Source organism: Sturnira hondurensis, unplaced genomic scaffold, assembly GCF_014824575.4.
Source record: "Sturnira hondurensis isolate 20B ecotype Veracruz unplaced genomic scaffold, ASM1482457v3 Scaffold0007222, whole genome shotgun sequence".
In the NCBI taxonomy this organism is placed as follows: Eukaryota; Metazoa; Chordata; class Mammalia; order Chiroptera; family Phyllostomidae; genus Sturnira; species Sturnira hondurensis.
This window is the reverse complement of record NW_028079853.1, coordinates 646,028-665,920: the sequence shown is the minus strand read 5'-3', so window position 1 is coordinate 665,920 and position 19,893 is coordinate 646,028. Positions and strand designations below refer to the sequence as shown.

Here is a 19,893-nt window from a genome sequence, read left to right as displayed (position 1 = left end):
GTATTAAAGTGTACTTCTTTAAGTCCATGAATTCTGAGTACTCTTCCAAGTGCTAAAAGTGATTGCCACATTTATCTCCTGGTATGTAACTTGGTGCCTGAGGCACATTTAAATTTGAGAACCCACATGAATTAACATTCCTATATATTGTTAATGCTGTTTGGAAATTCAGCGCAAGTTTGTTTCTTCTAGATTAATAACTACCTCTTAGGGTGATAACAAGGGATTTATTAAAATACATAGCACTGAAGTTTTTTCTTTGGTATCTGAGTTCAGACTGGGGAGGTTTTGATGAGTACATTTTCTTTTTAGTTGGCAAATTTGATTTGGTGTTCACAGTAATGTGTAAATTAGATTATTTTCACTCATTTGCCAACTTTGTTCTGAGTTTAGAGATGTTAATAAGTTCCTTGTGAGTTGGCACATCGTAAGTGCACGAAGAGCTTTTATCATATTGGGTTTGTATTACCTGTATTCCTTAAGGATCAGCCTTGAAACAATGATATTAATTAGGCTGATGCTAACCTAGAAGTAATTCGGATGTGGTACATTACCAAAAAAATGGAATGCTCTGAAATAGCAGTAGTAATGCTAGGCTGAGAGTCGGGATGCCTGGGTCCCACCTGCCAGTGACAACCCTTATAATTTTGAATGGGTTCCCTTTCTTCTTGGATCTCATTTTTCTGCTCTGTAAGATGAAGGTTTTAGACTGCATAGTTTCAACCACTTCAGAACAAACCTTAGACTCTCTAATTCTAAAATTGTTTCTAATGTCTACGACCAAGCAGAAGTAATGGGCTTGCTTTTATTCCTTGAGTTCTGTTTTTCCCACAGAGTTGTTAAAGAAATTACATACCTATTAAAGCTCAGAAGAAGTTTTTTGATTTATTTAGTGGTATAATTTCTATACTAAAATGCAGTGCTTACTTTCTTTCAAAAGAAATAAAAGTTTTTTTTCCTGTTTCTAAGTTCATTGTTAAAGAATTAGGGAAAATGTATAAAAAAGAGAATAAAATCATCCCCAAATTTTCTCTGTAAATTATATATACAAACACATAGATACACACACAGAAACATATGTAATATATATACAAATCATATTATTATATAATTTTGTGTTTTTCACTTAAGATTAAAAAGTGAATATTTTCTCATTATTACCTATGTTTTAATAGTACCATCCTAAAACATTGTGTGGCTATTATATGAAGCCTCTCTTTACCTCTTCATTTTCACCTTAACTTTTTTTCCCTTTAGAGGGGTGGGCTGGGATGGGAGTAGAAGACAGAAAACTGTGCTTGAACAACAATGAAATTAAAAAAATCTTCCCTTTATTAGTTTTCAAAGCTGTGTTTTTGAACCCTAGTATCCCCCAAAGGTGAATGTGACATTCAAAAAACATTTTTATTTGAACTCCTTACCACTGCCCCCCCGCCCCCACTGTCATTCCTCTGTCTCACCCCCTACTTCTATCCCCTCTCGGAATCTCTGCTCTACCTTCCTTCCAACCTTGGGCTAGTCCCTCACCTGTGTTTCATCTGCTTGCTCTGTACCAGCTCTTTTCTCTCCGTTCATAAACACGTTATAGCCTGCCAATCTTACGAAACCAAACAAAACCTCTTCATGTATGTTCACCTCTCATGTTTTGAAAGAGTAGATTGTTTGTGGTCCCCACTCCCTTACCTCTCTTCTCTTAGTCTTCTGTGACCTCTTGTCTACCCTCGCAGTTCTTTCGGACACCCACCGCTGACCCCACCAGCATCCTACTGACTGGCGTTTCCTGCAGCCATTGTTGAGGCTTCGTCCTGTGAGCCCTCTCTGCCTCGTCTTACCTACTGTTCTTCTTAAGAACTGTTCAGTTCTTCCTTTAGAAAATTACTTGTTTAATTTCAAAAACAATATTTATTTTAGAAAACTTAGAAGTTAATTAAATAAATCACTATTAATCATTTGCTGTGTTACATTATTTTTCTTGATGACCTTTCATCCCTTCATTTCCATGAAACACTTGTTTCCTATTCTGGTTTTTCCCTTCTTTTCTAAGCCCTCAGTTTATTTGGTAACTTTCTTCTTCCACCTGCCTTTAAATAGTGGCTTCTGCAATGTTCTGTTCTTGGCTTTGTATTCTTTTAAACTCTATACCTTATCCTTGGATAGTTTCATAATGGCATTTTTTAAAAAGTTAATACATTTACATATACACACATTCACACATGCACACACACAGCAAAGTGTACACACAAATTTCAAAGCCTGTATTTTTAAAATTATATTTTATTGATTATACTATTACAGTTATCTAGACTTTCTTGCCTTTGCCCTGCCTCCACCCAGCACCCCCCACTCCCTCAGGCCGTCTCCCCACTGTTGTTCATGTCCATGGGTCATGTGTGTAAGTTCTTTGGCTACTCTATTTCCTATACTGTACCTTACATCCCCATGGCTATTCTGTAATCACCTATTTGTACTTCTTAATCCCCTCACCTGTTCACCCAGTCCCCCACACCACTTCCCATCTGGCAACCATCAAAATGCTCTCTATATCCATGATTCTGTGTCTGTTCCTCTTGTTTGCTTAGTTTGTTTTTTAGAGTCAATTGTTGATAAATTGGTCATTTTTGCCTTTTTATTATCCTTCGTTTTGATCTTCTTTTTCTTAAATAAATCCTTTTAACATTTCATGTAAGAAAGGTTTGGTGATGATGAACTCCTTTAGTTTTTTCTTGTCTGGGAAGCTCTTTATCTGCCTTTCCATTCTAAATGATGGCTTTGCTGAGTAGAGCAACCTTGATTGTAAGGTCCCTCCTTTTCATGACTTTGAATATTTCTTGCCAATCCCTTCTAACCTGCAAAGTTTCTTTTGGGGAATCAGCTGATGGTCTAATGGGAACTCCTTTGTAGGTACCTCACTGCTTTCCTCTTGCTGCTTTTAAGATTCTCTATCTTTAACCTTTGGCATTTTTAAAATGATGTGCCTTAGAGTGGCCCTCTTTGCATCCACCTTGTTTGGGACTCAGTGCTTCCTGGACTTGCATGTCTATTTCCTTCACCAAATTAGAGAAATTTTTTTCATTATTTTTTCAAATAGATTTCCAATTTCTTGTTCTTTCTGTCCTCCTTCTGGCACCTCTATGATGCGAATGCTGGAACTCTTCTTGATGTCCCAGAGTCTATTTACACGGTCCTCATTTTTTGGATTCTTTCTTCTTTTCATTATTCTGACTGGTTGTTTTTGCTTCCTTATGTTCAAAATCATTGATTTGATTCTTGGCTTCATCCACTCTACTGTTGTTTCCCTGTATATTGTTCTTTCTTTCAATTAGTGTACCTTCATTTCGACTGGACCTTTTTTTATGCTGTTGAGGTCTTCACTAAGTTCCTTGAGCATCCTTACAACCAGTATTTTGAATTCTGCATCTGATAGACTGCTTATCTCCATTTTGTTTAGCTCTTTTTCTGGAGTTTTGAGCTGTTCTTTCATTTGGGCCATGTTTCTTTGTCTCCTCATTTTGGCAGCCTCCCTGTTTCTATGTATTAGGTGGAGTTGCTTCAATTGTGTATGTCTTGTGATTTGGCCTAATGTAGTAGGTGCCCTGTAGGGTCCAGTGGCACAGCCTTTCTTATCACCCAAGCTGGGTACTTGAGGTGCACCTTTCATGTGGGCTTAGTATACCCTCCTCTTATAGTTGAACCTTGGTTGCTGTTGGCAGATCAATGGGAGGGATTTGCCCAGGCCAGTCAGCTGCAGGGATTGGCTGTGTCCACTTGCCACCAACCTCCCCCCTCTGTGGAGGATCAACTGTGCAGGGGCAGGGTAGGGTGGTGGTGGTCCAAGTGACCTGTAGCTGTCCAGTGGGTGCACAGGCTCTGGGGTTTCCTGGGTGGTGCAGGCCAAGGTCAGCCCCATCATGTGTTCTGCCCAGGTCCACGCTGCCTGAGCTACAAAGCAATCTTAGCAGGTTTGCTCCTTGTGCTGGTCTTGGAGATTCCCAGGTGAGGCCAAGCTGTGTGTCTAGGCTGGCTGCTGGTAGTGCCATGCCTGGGACTCATTGAGGACAGGTGTTCCTTGTTTGATAGAATTTAGGAAGTTGGGAAGTGGGAGCTTGAGTTGAGACCAGTCATTCATGTGGAAAAGCAGGTTGGGTGGGGTGGAGTCTCTAGGGAAACCCAAGGTGCGCTTAACAGAGTTAGCCAGATTGATGGAGTTTCAGATTTGACACCAGTTTGCTGGCCCTGTGGGGAGAGGGTTTAGGAAAGAGTTGATGGCCTCTGCTCTCCTTGATGCTAAACACCTCAATTCCTCCCTTTCAAGCTGCTTTCCTGGTGCTAGAGCTCAGAAAGAGTAAGTCTGAGTGGGCGAGTCCCTGTGTGGGTTTTTTAAGAGAAACTGGTAGGGGCTTGAGAAGTTTCTTTCAGGATTCAATCCCTACTGGTTTTTCGCAGCCAGAAGTTGTGGGGACTTATCTTCCTGGCACTGGAGCCCTGGGCTGGGGGGCCTGGTATGGGGCTGGGACTCCTCACCCCCCTTTCTGAATTTTTATCTGCCACACTAGGGCGTGAGACCCGCCTGCTCCAGGTCTCTGCCCTTCCTCCCAATCTGGATGGGCGTGGTCTCTTTAATGCTGTAGTTGTCAGACTTCCATTCAGCCTGATTTCTGAGGGTTCCGAGTGATGGTTGTTCTATATTTTAGTTTTAATTTTGACGTGTTGTACAACGGGGCAAGCTATGTCTGCCTGCGCTGCCATCTTGACCAGAGGTGATGAAGGCCTGTCACTTTTCTTCACATTACATAATTCTCTTCCCACTTCTCCTCGGTCAATGGGTGATGTTACCTAGAGAGATATGTTCATATGCCACTATGTATGTATTTATATATTTATATAATTATTAATTTAAAATTATTTTTTACGTAAGTGGCAGTATACTCTTCATACTAATTTGAATCTTTTTCCACCTAATAATACATAAGAGATCATTTTATATCGGTATATAGAGATCTGTTACTTTTTTTAAGTGGCTGCATAGCATTTTGTAATTTGTATTCCTTTCTCCCCCACCACACATTTTATTTGGAAAAATTCAAAGTTATGAGAGGTTTAAAAAACAATACAAGTAACATTCACCTGGATACCAACCTTTCTTTCTTTCTTTCTCTCTTTCTTTCTCTCTTTCTTTCTGTGAATTGCTTGAAAGTAAAATTGTAGGTAGCGTGGCAGTTTATTCGGCAGCCATTCAATACGTCCGTTTTAAGGTCTAGGACATTCTCTACATAATCACAATACCTTTGTTACATTCAGGAAATTTAAGATAATGCAGTAGGTATTATCTAATATAAAATCTCTAGTCAGACCTCCACAATTGACCCCAAATATCCATTATAGTGTTTTCTTCTCTCCCCAGTCTAGAAACCAGTCAAGAATTAAGGCTTGTATTCAGTTACAATAGGCTATTCTTTAATTTACTACTAGTTAATTAGATGATTACTAAAGTAGATCTGTAGGGCAAATTCTTTCTTGAAGCAGATTTAAGTATTTTCTAAATATAATTATTTGGATGTTCCACTAGCAACTCCAAAATAGCATGTTCAAAATGAACTCAGTTTTTTCTACTCTCAAATCTAATACTTTTCTCTCTATATTCCCAACTTAGTAAATGGTATCATTCAAATGTTGCCTAAACAAGAACCTGGGAGTCACCCCGACTCTTCCCTCTCTGAGACTGCATGTGCTGTTCCCTGTGCCTGCAATGCTCTTCCTTGTCTGCCTGGTCCACCAGTTCATCCTTCAGGACCTGCGTTAAGCCTTACTCCCTCTGCCAACCTTTCCTGACCCCTTCTTTCTCCAGGCAGAATCAGATGGGTCTACACTAGGCTCCCTTAGGACCCTGTACACATATCTATGTTATCAAATATCACTTTGGGTGGGAATTGTTGGTTTCTGTATCTCCCATCTTGATTAGAGAGTTTTTTAAGTTGGTAAGGACTTGTTTTCTAGCCTAGGTCTAGTAACACAGTATTAGCCCGTTAGGGCTTAATGAATATTTATTGACGATCTATAGACAATCTTCTCTTTACCAGGTAGAAATAAAGAATTTTCAAAGGTCAACTCAATCTAGCAAGCATTTGTTGAATTCCTAGTATCTACACAATTTCATGCAAATAGTAAAGATTTATTTTCTGCCTTGAAGAAGGGTTAAGGTCTAATTGGGAAGATAAGGCCAGTACACTAGAGACTTAAAAACAATGCAGATGGTAAGCTAATTTATCCAGTGAATGATGTCAATAGTAACCTTAGGGAGAAGTGAACTTAGTGATTTTTTAAAGGATTTTTTAAATTTATTTATCTTTAGAGGGGAAGGGAAGGAGAGAAGGAGAGAAATATCAATGTATGGTTGCCTCTCATGAGTCCCCTGCTGGGAACTGGCCTGCAACCCAGGCATGTGCCCTGACTGGGAATTGAACCTTGAACGTGTGGTTCTAAGGCCCGTGCTCAATCCACTGAACTATACCAGCCAGGGCAACTTAGTGATTTTTTGAAAGATTTTATTTATTTATTTTTAGAGGAGAAGGAAGGGAGAGAAACATCAGTGTGCAAGAAATACATCAGTCCATTGCCTCTCACACGCCCCCAACTGGGGACCTGGCCGGCAACCCAGGCATGTGTCCTGGCTGGGAATCAAACCAGCAACCTTTTGGCTCACAGGCAGGCACTCAGTCAGTCCACTGAGCCACACCAGCCAGGGCAGTGAATGTTTTTTAAGTACTTTCTGTGTGCCAATTTCTGTTCTAATCTCTACAACCTTTATATTTCAAAAAAGGAAATTTAAGTTAAATAGTCTAGAGATCATATAGCTACTAAGTAAAGATTTGAACCCAAACTTGACTGACTCCAGAAACATGGTCTTATGTATTCCAAAGGCAAGTAAGAGTTATAAAGTGATATTGTCAATTTAGGGGGAAAATAATAACCAACTGTAGGACAATAATTATAGTAGTATATCCCCATAATGAAAGGTTATATAAACATTGCATATCATGTGGTTGAGGAATATCTTGAGAGTGTTTATATGTTTATGATATAATGTGACTAAAAAGCAGTATATAAAAGTATTATTCTGATTTTTTTAATGGGCATATTTTTATAGAAAATATCAGAAAGAAATACGTAAAATGGTTAGCAGTAATTCTCCCAGAGTTGAGGTATTATGGACTATATGAATTTCTTCTTTGTAACAATCTGTTTTCAAAATTCTCTACAATGAAGATAAATTTTTATAATCTGCTAAAAGTTCATTGAAAAAGTAAAGGATTAAGAAAAATAATCAGGCAGAACTTGCAGGGTGGGGCAAAAGTAGGTTTACAGTTGCTCACAGGGAAAATAATACAATAATTAATAAATAACACAAGAGTAAACTTTCGTGTACTCACAACTATAAACCTACCTTTGCCCCACCCTGTATTTAAAGCTTAGAATTACTGAAGTGGAGGTTTCGTGGTGGCCTCCCCCGCCTCTGGGGTTGAACAGTCCCTAAACATCCCAGACGGACCAATGGCTCCTGTTTTAAGATCATCTCTCTAGGATAAGACACACGCTCTCTGCCTTACAGTCAGTTCTGGTGCCCAGCAGCAAATGGAAAAGGAATTTTCTCCTTGTATTACTTCATGAAGACATGGTCATGAAGGAGACCCTCACGTCTTGTGGAAATGTTCATTGTATTAAAGTTTTTGGGTTTTTTTTTCAGAATTAAGGGGCAGATTTATGTTCCTGCCTTGGTTTTGCATTCTACTTTGTGAAAACAATGAAAAAAGTAGTAACTGTAGACATTTAAAAGGAATCAGAAAGGAATAAAAAAACATGGGCTGTTACATGTTTCTGTTAGTTTTCTTTTAGAAGGAATGTTCAGTGCAGGATACATCCCTGTTTTTCCTCTGGGTGGCTGTTTTTCCGGCACAGCAAGCATGACTGATTTTTCTCATTGGGATTTAGCACACTCTAGTGGGCAGGAGCTTTACATGATTCTTTTTTTTTTTAATCCTGTCAAATTACTGTATCAGACAGTTCAGTGATGTGCTTCCTAAATAGTAAAGTGTGTCAGTATTTATTTGGGTTCAGTAATGACCTCAGTGAGCAAGACTAACTTCATAGGGCACTGGGGTGTTGTACATTTTTATCTGGTTTCTTCAGGAGAGAGGAGAGACTTATACACGGAAACTTTTTCCTATTGATTGTCATCTTCTCGTAGGTAAGATGAAACTGGCCTGCAGCCAGAACACAGAGGAACACTGGTGGTTTCCCTCTGCCTCATGCTCCTTGGACCTTACGATGTTTTGTGGTTCCCTCTTAGGACTCGTGAGAAGTTTTACATACCACTTTGTGAAAATTTTGACCATTTTTGCATAAACATCTTCATATCCTATCCCAATGGATTGTTTTTGAAAATGGGCTTCCACCAGAAGAAAAGTAATTTTTTATTTTGTTTTTGCAGAGTGATGGTGAGGATTTTAATTACATCATTGCATTTTTCCTTGGAACAGCAGCCTGCCTTTACCAGGTAAGTTCTCTCCTAGTTTTAAGAAACACTTTCCCATTATTGTATGTTTCCAGTATCAGTTCTAATAATTGCTTGTATACTTTAAATAAGTAAAAATGATGTGTAAGATTTGTTTGCCTTCCTTTTAATTTGAACCTCTGTAGCTTTGTGACCTCCCTCCATTTTGAGTGGACATAGATCCCAGTGAACTTAACGTTAACCCCATCCAGTGCTGGGCTTCAGTGGTCCATGCCATTTGCCTATAGCAGTGAAGATTACTGCTAAATTTTGTGGTGACTGGTTGATCATTCAGCATCCAGACTCTGACTCTGCTTAGACTCCAGGCTGAGGATTTTGTACTTTTAGGAAAGTCTTTAAACAGGGGACAGCAAAGGCCGGGTTTTAGCAGTGATGATAGGATGGATTGTCAGAGCAGGGCGATTGGAAGCAAGGGAGTGAGTTGGGAGATGATTCCATGACTTCAGGTAGAAGGTAATGAGAGGTGATGGCAGTTGGGGATGTGTGTGAGGGAAGGACACCGAGAAGGAAGACTGCTGAGACTTGACAGAATAGACATGAGATGTAAGGAGGGAGGTGGTTTTGTACCCGCTGGTAGGAGATGGGTACTCATATTTCCAAGAAGAGAGGAGGCATGGGTTTGTAGGGCGGAGTGGGATAACCGTGCCAGTTACCCAAACTCCAAAAGTCTTCGCTAAAACATGTGAGAGCAAACAAGGTCTTCTGATCAAACTTTTACACGTAATACATTTCTCTGGTTTGCATACAAAGAACATTAGAAAGATTCAAGACTGCAAATATAAGGCCACCTAAAATTCAGTAGAAGTCTCTAGTGAAGTATTTTGGATATAAATATTTGACTTTTATATTAAAATGTATTAAAAATTTTAGTCCCAGTGATGCCACTTGCTTTTACAATTCCCTGATTTTTCTTAATCATGTATCTTTAGAAAATTTTTTCTATTAAATTTGACACATTTAATTATAATGAATATTTCATGCAGGAAATGTGAAAATTTGTATTCGTTAATGTCACAGTGCTTTAATTTTAAGACGTATTCTTATGTAGATTTTCTAAACTTTTATCTGTACAATCCTGCCACATAAGGAAGGTTACCTCGTTTTTGAAAATGAGAAACCTGAGGCAGCTTCGTTATTATCTAGGGGTCACGTAGCCAGTAAGTGGTGGAGTCAGGATTTACCTCTGAGTCTTCTGATTTTATTTTATTTTTTTGAAGATTTTATTTATATATTTTTAAAAAGAGGGGAAGGGAAGGAGAAAGAGAGGATGAGAAACATCAATGTGTACTTGCCTCTTGCATGCCCCCTACTGGGGACCTGGCCTGCAACCCAGGCATGTGCCCTGACTAGGAATCGAACCAGGGACCCTTTGGTTTGAAGGCTGGCACTCAATACACTGCGCCACATCAGCCAGGGCTTCTGATTTTAAATATTCTGTTTATTACATAAATAGTTGTGTTGTGTAGTTTCCAAATATTTTGAGATTTTCCAGTTTTCTTTCCATTGTTGATTTCTACTTTGATTCTATTGTGGTTAGAAAAACACACTCTGTGATTTCAGTTTTTTTAAATTCATTGAGGTTTGTTCTATGGCCCAGAATACAGTCTATTTTGGTATATGTTCCATGGACACTTGAACAGCACAAGTATTCTACCGCAGTTGAGTGGATGTTCTGTAAATGTCAATTAGATTCTGGTGGTTGATGGTGGGTTTTTTTTTTTTCCTGTGTCCTTGCTGATTTTCGGTCCAATTCTGTCAATTGTCAAAAGAGGAGTATTGAGGTTTTCAGCTATAATTGTGTTTCTCATTTCAGCTCTATCAGCTTTTGTTTCAGGTATTTTGCAGCTCTGTTGTCTGGTTCATACACATTTAGGATTGCTGTGCCTTCTGGGTGGATTGATCCACTTATTATTATATAATATCTTTCTATGTCCCTGCTTATTTTTTTCCTAGAAATATTTTTGTATTTACCTGATATTAACATAGCCACTTTTGCTTTATTAATGTTTGCATGGGATGTCCTTTTCCACCCTTTTACTTTCAGCTTGCCTAAATCACTCGAAGTGAGTTTCTGCTAAACAGCATAGAGTTGATTTATGTTTTTTAATCCACTCTGTCAATCTCCATCTTCTCTTGGTTGTATTTAAGCCATTACAATTAATGTAATTACTGATATGTTAGGGTTTGAATCTGCCATCTTACTTTTTGTTTTCTGTTTTTAATTTTTGTATTTTATTCCTCCCATCTTCCTGTGGACTACTTGAACTTTTTTGTAGAACTTCATTTTTATCTATAGTGTTTTTGAGTATACCTCCCTGTACAGCTTTTTAAATGGTTGCTCAAGTATTGTATTATACAGAGTCATCACAGTTTTCTGGTCTTGTCATTTCACCTGTTCAAGTCAGACATAGAAACTGTCTCCTTTTATGTCCTTTTGCCATCCTCTATAATTATCTTAAGTATTTCCTCTGCATATACTAAGAACTACACCAGATGGTACAATATTATAATTTTTATTTCAACCATCAAAGATAATTTAGGAAACTCAAGAGGAAAATGAGAATCTTTTACATTTACCTGTATCTTTGTTTACTATGTTTTTTTTCTTTCCCAGTATTCTGAGGTTTTTGGTTTTTTTATTGCTTCCTTTCTGTTTAGAGAACTTCCTTTAGCTATTCTTTTAAGGTACATATGTAGGCAACAAATTCTCTTAGTCTTATTTCACCAGAGAATGTCTTTACCCCCCCCGCAAGATACTAACTATGAAAAGAAAGATAGTAACTTGACAGTGGAGAAGCCTATCAGAGGCCACCTTACCAAGAGATCAGAGTTACCATCACCAATAATAAGATATATTACTGCCCTGGCTGGTGTAGCTCAGTGGATTGAGCATGGGCCTGCAAACCACATAATCGCGGTTCGGTTCCCAGTTAGGGCACATGCCTGGGTTGCGGGCCAGTTCCCAGCAGGGGACTCACGAGAGGCAACCATACATTGATGTTTCTCTCCTTCTCTCCTTCCTTTCCTCTCTAATGATAAATAAATAAAATCTTTAAAAAAATAAGATATATTACTTACCATCATAGTGGCATTCTTTTTTTTAAAAATCCTCACCAGAGGATATTTTGTCATTGATTTTTAGAGAGAGAGGGAGGGAGAGAAACATTGATTCAAGAGAAAAGCATTGATTGGTTGCCTCCCATATGTGCCTGAACTGGGGACCAAATGAACCCACAACCTAGGCATATGCCCTGACCAGGACAGGGCTCCAACAAGCTGAGCCACACTAGCCAGGGCTAGTGGTATTCTTGCCAAAATTGCATCACTTCACTCTTGAGAAAATATCAGACAGATTGAAATTAAGGGATAGTCTACAAAACAGCTGACCAATACTGTTCAAGAGTGTTAAGGTCATAAAAAGCAGAGACTGAAGAAGCTATTACAGATTCGAGGACACATGACAACTAAATGCAATATGGAGTTTTGGATTGGATTCTGGACCAGAAAACGGGCCTTAGTGGAACTACTGGCAAAATTGGAATGAAGTCTGTAGGTTAGTGAATAGTATTGCATCAATGTTCGTATCCTGGTTGGATGGTTATACTGTGGTTATGTAAGAAGATGACATCAGGAGGAACAGGGTGAAGGGGGTATAGGAACTCCTCTGTTTTTGTGAACTTTCTCTGAGTTTAGAATAATTCAAAAGAAAAAGTTCTGTTTTCAACTATTTTTATACAGTGCACATTACTTAGGTAAAGCGAGTGCTTCCAATTCATTTTGCTTGGATAGCAGTCTTCTTTTAAGTAAGAAACTCCTAATTTCTTTAAGAATGACACACATTAGGGCCTGCGTGCCAGACGATCGCGGTTCGATTCCCAGTCAGGGCACGTGCCTGGGTTGCAGGCCGGTCCTCAGCAGGGGACACACAAGAAGCAAGCAACCATACATTGATACTTCTCTCCTTCTCTCCTTCCCTTCCCCTCTAAAGATAAATAAATAAAACCTTTGAAAAAAAGGATGATGAAATTCTCTTTAAAAAAAAAAAGAATGACACACATGAAGCAGAACATTTCCAAAGGCTTTCTGCGTTGACGCAGTGCCCTTCCTGTGCTGGAGCCTGAGTACAACCTCACAGAGAGACCACTGCTTCTGTATGAAGGCTTTGTGGTCACCTGTAATTCCTGGATTTGCCAGATAGTGAATTTTTATTTATTTACTTATTTACTTATTTGAAGTATGTTTTATTGATTATCCTATTACAGTTTTCCCAATTTTCCCCCTTTATCCCCTCTCTGCCCTGCACCCCCCAGCCCTCCAGCATCCCCCCTTAGTTCATGTCCATGGGTTGTACATTTAAGTTCTTGGAGTTCTTTGTTTCCTGTGCCATTTTTTACCTCTCCCCGTCTATTTTACACAATTGTGCTTCTTCTTCCCTGTGCCTTTCCCCACTATTCTTCCCTTCCCCCTCCCCACTGAAATCCCTCCATGCGATGTCCATTTCCCTGATTCTGTTCCTGTTCTAGTTGTTTGCTTAGTTTTTGTTTTAGTTGTTTTTCTTTTTTTTTAAGGTTCATTTATTGATACTTGTGAGTTTGTTGTCATTTTACTGTTCATATTTTTTAATTTAATTTTTGTTCAAGTACAGTTTTCTGTCTTTTACTCCTATCCCAGCCCCCCCCCCTCAGTGCTCCCCACCTCCCTCCCATTTCCACCCCCCTTAGTTGTTGTCCATGTGTCCTTTATACTAGTTTCTGTAAATCCTTCCCCTTTTTCCCCTGAAATTCCCTCCCCTCTCCCCTCTGGTCACTGTCCCTTTGTTCTCTACTATTCATATTTTTGAACTTCTTCAATTTCTTAGGTAAGTCCCTTTAGTGTTTTATATAATAAGGGCTTAGTAATGATGAACTTCTTTAACTTGACCTTATCTGGGAAGCACTTTATCTGCCCTTCCATTCTAAATGACAGCTTTGCTGGATAGAGCAATCTTGGCTGTAGGTCTTTGGATTTCATGACTTAGAATATTTCTTTCTAGCCCCTTCTTGCCTGTAAGGTCTCTTTTGAGAAATCAGCTGACAGTCTGATGGGAACTCCTTTGTAGGTGACTGTCCCCTTATCTCTTACTGTTTTTAAGATTCTCTCTTTATCTTTAATCTTTGTAACTTGATGGTGATGTGCCTTGATGTGTTTGTTCCTCTTTGGGTCCAACTTCTTTGGGACTCTCTGGGCTTCCTGGAAGTCTGTTTCCTTTGCCAGACTGGGAAAGTTTTTCTTCATTATTTGTTCAAATAGGTTTTCAATTTCTTGCTGTTATTGTTCTCCTTCTGGTACCCCTATAATTCAGATATTGGAATGTTAAAAGTTGTCCCAAAGGTTTCTAAGCCTCTCTTCATTTTTTTGAATTCTTGTTTCTTCATTCTGTTCCAGTTGGATGTTTATTTCTTCCTTTTGTTCCAAATCATTGGTTTGAGTCCTGGTTTCCTTCCCTTCACTGTTGGTTCCCTGAACATTTTGCTTTATTTCACTTTGGCTTTCATTTGTTCTTTCATTTTTTGACCAAACTCAATCAGTTCTGTGAGCATTTTGATTATCAGGGCTTTAAATTCTCCATCAGATTGGCTATCTCCTCATCACTTAGTTCGCTTTTTGAAGTTTTGATCTGTTTTTTCATTTGGGCCCTATTTCTTTGTCTTGGCACACCCTTAAGTTGTGAGGGGGTGGGGCCTTAGGTATTCACCCAGGCAGGGCAACCCTCCTTGCCGCTCTGTGGCGCTGCCTGTGGGGGAGGGGCCAGTGAGGGAACAATGTGAGACTGGGAGTTTCTCCCACCATGACAACCCCTGTGTAGTCCACAGTCAGCTCTGAGTCTCAGTTTCCTGTCCAGCCAGCCCCGCCCATGGTCCGCTGCCTTGCTGTGAGTTTTCTGCATCTGTCTTACCAGTCTGGTCGGTCTCGTTCACTGTTTCTTTAACTCCTTGGTTGTTGGAGTTCCTGCAGTTTGATTTTCTGGCACTTCTGGTTGTTTATTGATTTTAGATTGGTTGTTATGCTCCTTTTGGTTGCGTGAGGAAGCGAAGGGTTTCTACTTATGCTTCCATCTTGGCCAGAACTCTAGATAGTGAATTTTAAATATATTCTAGAAAACGGTTTATTCATTCAGCAAATTTTTAATGAGCATTTATGTGCCAAGCACTGTTCTGGGCACTGAAGATAAATGAGTAAACAAGACAGGAAAAAAAATCTCTCCTTTCATGAAGCTTAAATTCTTTTAGAAGAATATAGATGGCAGATAAACATACTTTTGAAGAATGTTTACAGTATAGGAGAAAAGGTAGAGCAGGAGGCAAATGCCAGGATTGGGGGCAGGGCAGGGCAGTCCTTTCTTCACTGTGTCTTCTGAAATGGCACACACTGCATTCTCTGTCCATGTTTTTATCTTTTATCTTTTTCAAGACATAATGATTTGATATTATATGTATAAAACATTTATGATCTTTCTCTCCTGGAATGTAAGCTCCATGTGAACAGGGCTTTTTTTGTTGACTTAAAGCTAAAAAACAATGCCTGACTTACAGCAGGCCCTCAGTAAACATCCCTTGAAAGAATTCTTCCTCAAATGTTCACTCATATCCTCCTAGTTTAATTCCTTACATTGAATTGGGGGGATTAGAAAATATTTGTTGATTTCAGCAATATTCAGATTCACGTTATATATGAGTCCATTTTGCTAAATGGCTTATTTGAGCTTTTTGTGCCTTCCTGGGGTGAGAACGAAAGACAGACTCTCCCGGAGGTCCTGAGATGCTTCTTAGTTGCCTATCGCCATGAGGAATCTGTGTATCCTGTTTGCAAGGGAGTCATCCAGTTATTCCTCCAATTTAAATATGATTCATAATGCTTTTTTTTGAAAAATGAAAGACATAAAAGGAAAAATTTATTTCCCCTTCTTAGCCAAATGCCTCATTGTTACATTATTTTATCTGTGGATGAAAAATCCCCTTATTCCACTCTCATTATTTTTACTCTGGCCTGTTACAGTTTTATAGTAGAAATCTATGTCTTTCCTTATAACCCTAATCATCTTTCATTTTATATTTTGAACAGTGTTATTTACTTGTCTACTACACTAGCTGGCGGAATGTTAAATCTTTTTTGACTTTTGGCCTAATCTGTCTATGCAACATGTATCTCTATGAACTTCGCAACCTCTGGCAGCTTTTCTTTCACGTGACCGTGGGAGCGTTTGTTACACTACAGATCTGGCTAAGGCAAGCCCGGGGTAAGGCTCCCGATTATGATGTCTGACGCCATCCTTCAGACCTACTGCCTTGGCTTCGGGAGAGAAAGGAAGGAGGACATCTTAACTGCCACTGTGATGGAGAACCTGCTCACCACAGTAAGGAGCTCTGCTCTGCTTCTCTCCGACTGCCCTTTTTGTTTTGAGTCTGCGTGGCATGCCGGCGAGCATGCAATGCCTGCTGGGCAAACTCCTCTCAGAAGAATGTTGGCCTTGACATGGTTGTTCAGAGGGGGAGGAGGAGACCAATCCGCAGAGCCGGAACAGTGTGAGAATGGTCAGACGGCACTGGGACTCTGGCCAGTGTTCCAGCCCTGAATCCTTGCTGAAGCGTTCAGTCAAAATATATATCAGTCTTTTGTGGACCAAGCAGGAACTCTACGACCTGGGTTTGCCTTTGTGAGGCATTAGTATAGACCAAATAAAAAGATGCCACAGTAAATCGGAAACTTTATGTTTCAAACAAATAACTTGCTACATACAAGATTTTTGCTGATATATGGTACTATGAATTTATGAAGTCCAGGATGGTGTGGAATTATTCTTTTGTATTTTATATTTTTGCTTGAATTTTAACTCTGGGAGTCACCTGTGGGAGAGGCTGTGGCAAACTCACCCCTGGAGCAACCCAAGTATTGAAAATACAGTGATGACATGTTTCCTTTCTAGATTACGTTGGTGGTTTCTTTTGAAATCTCTTTTTAAAAATAAGATTTGTTAGACTATTGCCATTGTTTCCAAAACTTTAGTCATTTGAATATTATACATACCGTTATTTACTTAATATTTTTTTAATTTTAAAATAATTTTAAAAAATCCACTACTCCACGTGGAAAACCGGGATTAGTTTCCCATAAATAAAAGGTAACTACAAAGTAAATAAATTAAAACAGAAAAAAGTGTTAACTAAATTCTAGCTAGATGCTAATGCCTGCCGAGGCGCTGCGTCTGAGGGGCCTGCCCCGTCTTCGTTGCGGTGAGAGCGATGCTGCCCAGCGCCATGGTGGGCGCTGTCTGTGGGATTTTAGGAGGATGGAAGAGAGTGGTTGGGAATGGCTACTCTCTGTCACTGCGGTCCAGTATTACTTCCTGCAGTGGTGTGAGCCGCCTGACATCACCTTGTGTGCCCCCAGGGGTGGGGACCTTGCACCACGGAAACACCGAACTGTACTGAGCCATCAGAAGGTGGCTTTTCTCCCAGCAACTCATTATTTTATGGCATTGGGGAGGTAAGCACCTAGTATCTTAGAGCTCTTACTTGCTTTTGATAACATTATAAAATTATTAAAGGAGTTATGAGTTAATATAGGAAGAACAGTTTGATTCCATTAGCAAAATCTATAACTTCCTCGCTTTTAGAAGTCATCTTCCTGAGTGATTTTCTTTTGTTTTTTAAAGAAAAGATTCTAAACAGGGAATCCATAAGGTACTAAAGTTTCATATCCAAAAAAAACAGTGGGCCCATTACATGTAACTCATGTAATTCGGCACATTTATTCAGTAGAACTAGTCCAGAGGGTAAAGGCACTGAACTGCCGTGTTTGCCCACGTCGTTATAGTGACGGAGCTGTATCCGCATTTGCCTAACCAGAGCGCTTTCACCTCACTCTCTTTTTAGGAGGACGAGGCAACAGGAAGCCAAGGAGCTAATGATACCAGGGATTTACTTAAAACAGGAAACTCCAGTTCACTCTAGTTTTCCACCTCTAACAAAATGGCACAGAGATACTCCCCCATACCACAGGATCCTAAATCATCAAAATAAAATTGATTTGTGTTTGGCATTTTGTACTGACTGAGCCAGGAAAGTGAAATGGTTCAACTTGGAAAGGTTTTTCTAAACTAAAGCTTAAAACAAGACTAGTCTTAAATAGTCAGTTTAAAGGAAGTTGGGGCATTCTGGTTAATTGTGGTTTTGCTATGTATATTGATATTTCATAGCTCAGTTTAGTTCACTTGGTTCTCCTTATCATTGAATTATTGATTTATAATATTTGATGTTTGGATTCATTCAGCAAGGACCCTTGGAAACTCACCAGCATCTTTAAAGGCTTAACTTGTTTTTTGTTTTATTTTTTCACCAGCTATTTTGGATAAGAGGATGTTTGCATCTCAATGTAAAAACAATGAAAAGAGGCATAAATAATGTTTTATGTATAGAAGTGCTTACTTTCATTATTTGGTGCCTGCACCTCTGAGTCTGTGTGTGACTTCCCTGCCTTTGTCATGTTGTTGTAGTAAAGAAACTGGATTTGGAAAGAAGTTTTTGCCATGGGTGAAGGGAAGTCCTTACTCTTCCGAGAAAGAATTGCTTCAGCCTCTCATGTGTATAACAGTATATTGCATTTCTACCACACTTTTACTTCTAAGAGCAAGTCTGCATTTACTAAAGATACGGAGTTCTGTGGAATAGAGGAAGTGGTAGCTGCCCTCCTGTCACGAAGGAGGAAACTAAGTGTTCAGTTGTTGGTGGGTCTCTGAGCTACACTCAACTTCTAATCTCAGCCAAGAGCTCTAATGAAAACTAGTGAAGAAGCTAAAATTATTGTATATTCAGGGAGTATGCCTATTTTTGGTAAAATCAGGGAATTGGGGATTTAATGAGCACAGGGCAGTTATTGTCAAATCCAGGTATTCATTATCTGAAGGCCGTCCTGAAATACTGAATTTTGATTAAGGTGTGCTGTAAAAGCAAAGATACTTTTTTTTAAATCCTAAAAGTAATTGCAATGTTTGCTTGTTTCTTTTTGGTCTGTATTTGAAATGCATTTATACCTGGCCTCTTTCCTAAAAGAATGCAAAGCAGCATACCAGTATTGCCATTATTTATTGCCATAAAATAATGGCAATACTATCAGAATAGAAAGGGGAGAGAATCAAGACCAGTGAAAATGGAAGGAAGGGAGAACACGCCGCTGCTACCAGGTGTGAAGTTTGACTGTCGGAAGCTTGACTGTTTGACTCCCTGGAAGCCAAGGCCAGAAGGGAAACAAGGCTCCGTTGCTCTGACTGTGCGTCACCACGTCCTGGTTCCCCGGGGACTCTGCTTCCTGATGAAGTCTGGTAAGAATGTTCACACTTGGCGATCCAATGCAGTGCTAAAATGAGCAAAATCCTCAGTTGTTTATGCGTATTTGCATGTTACATTTGTGCCTTGGATCCTCAACTTGTACCAGCTTTCTGAGACCTTCAGAGTGTGTGCAGGGGGCGGCTAATAGAGGATTTTGTTCTCCTAAGTAAGAATTCTTATCCGAAACTGAGAACAAGTATCATATTAGAGCTCGAAAATCCATTCAAGACGAATACCTGGTGACTGCGCTGTCCTCTGTCTTTTTCACAGTGGAATCTAGCCTGGAGAAATGCTCAGCTCCTTCTCTCTTAGGCCATATCTGGAATCTCATTAGAGTCCTGGTTTGTCAAGGCTCTGCAGAGACCAGATTTATCATAGGGGCCTTAACCTCTGTGTCACAGACGTGCTTCCTCCTGACGTTAGCTGTCCCCCCCCAAAAGCCATTGCTTGGCCTTATTTACTAAGGTAAATAAGAATGTTTACTAGGTAACCCAAGGACCCACTCTGAGCTGCTAGACTTCCGAGAGAGAGAGAGAGAGAGAGAGAGAGAGAGACTCTACCTACTCATTATTTTAACAGACTTTTTGTTTACTTTAAGAGTTAGAGTTATCATGGAGTATGTGGTAAAAGTGCATATAAATTATTCCGAAAGTAGCTACCTCAGACAAAATTGAATACTTAGCCTTACCAAAAATTATATGTCACTCTTCAGGGCTTCACTGTCTATGATCAAGCTTTTTTTGTTTTTCGGGGTTTTTTTTCTTTATTATCTCTAAAGTAGAGTCTTTCTACCTAAAAATGCTGTGGTAATATTGAACCCAGTTTTTGGGTTAAACTGGCTTTAGTAATAACCTTGGCCGAAAGTTAAAAGAAACCCCTCCAACACCAGGAGTTTAAATGAGTCTGTGTATAAAGGCTGTATCAGCTGAGAATTCAACTCTGCTGGTGTTACTGATTAGG

General features: G+C 39.5%; 1 protein-coding gene across 1 annotated transcript in view; it reads left to right on the top strand.

Annotated features, from left to right (window-relative positions):
• The window catches only part of SEC22A (SEC22 homolog A, vesicle trafficking protein), a 67,170-nt gene extending 49,861 nt beyond the window's left edge, over nucleotides 1-17,309 (top strand). Inside the window, exons 6-7 of the mRNA XM_037051468.1 lie at nucleotides 8,486-8,551; nucleotides 15,671-17,309. Coding sequence (XP_036907363.1) covers nucleotides 8,486-8,551; nucleotides 15,671-15,871 — 267 coding nt within the window. The 3' untranslated portion in view covers nucleotides 15,872-17,309. The remainder of the gene's footprint in view (nucleotides 1-8,485; nucleotides 8,552-15,670) is intronic.
• The last annotated feature ends 2,584 nt before the right edge of the window (nucleotides 17,310-19,893 follow it).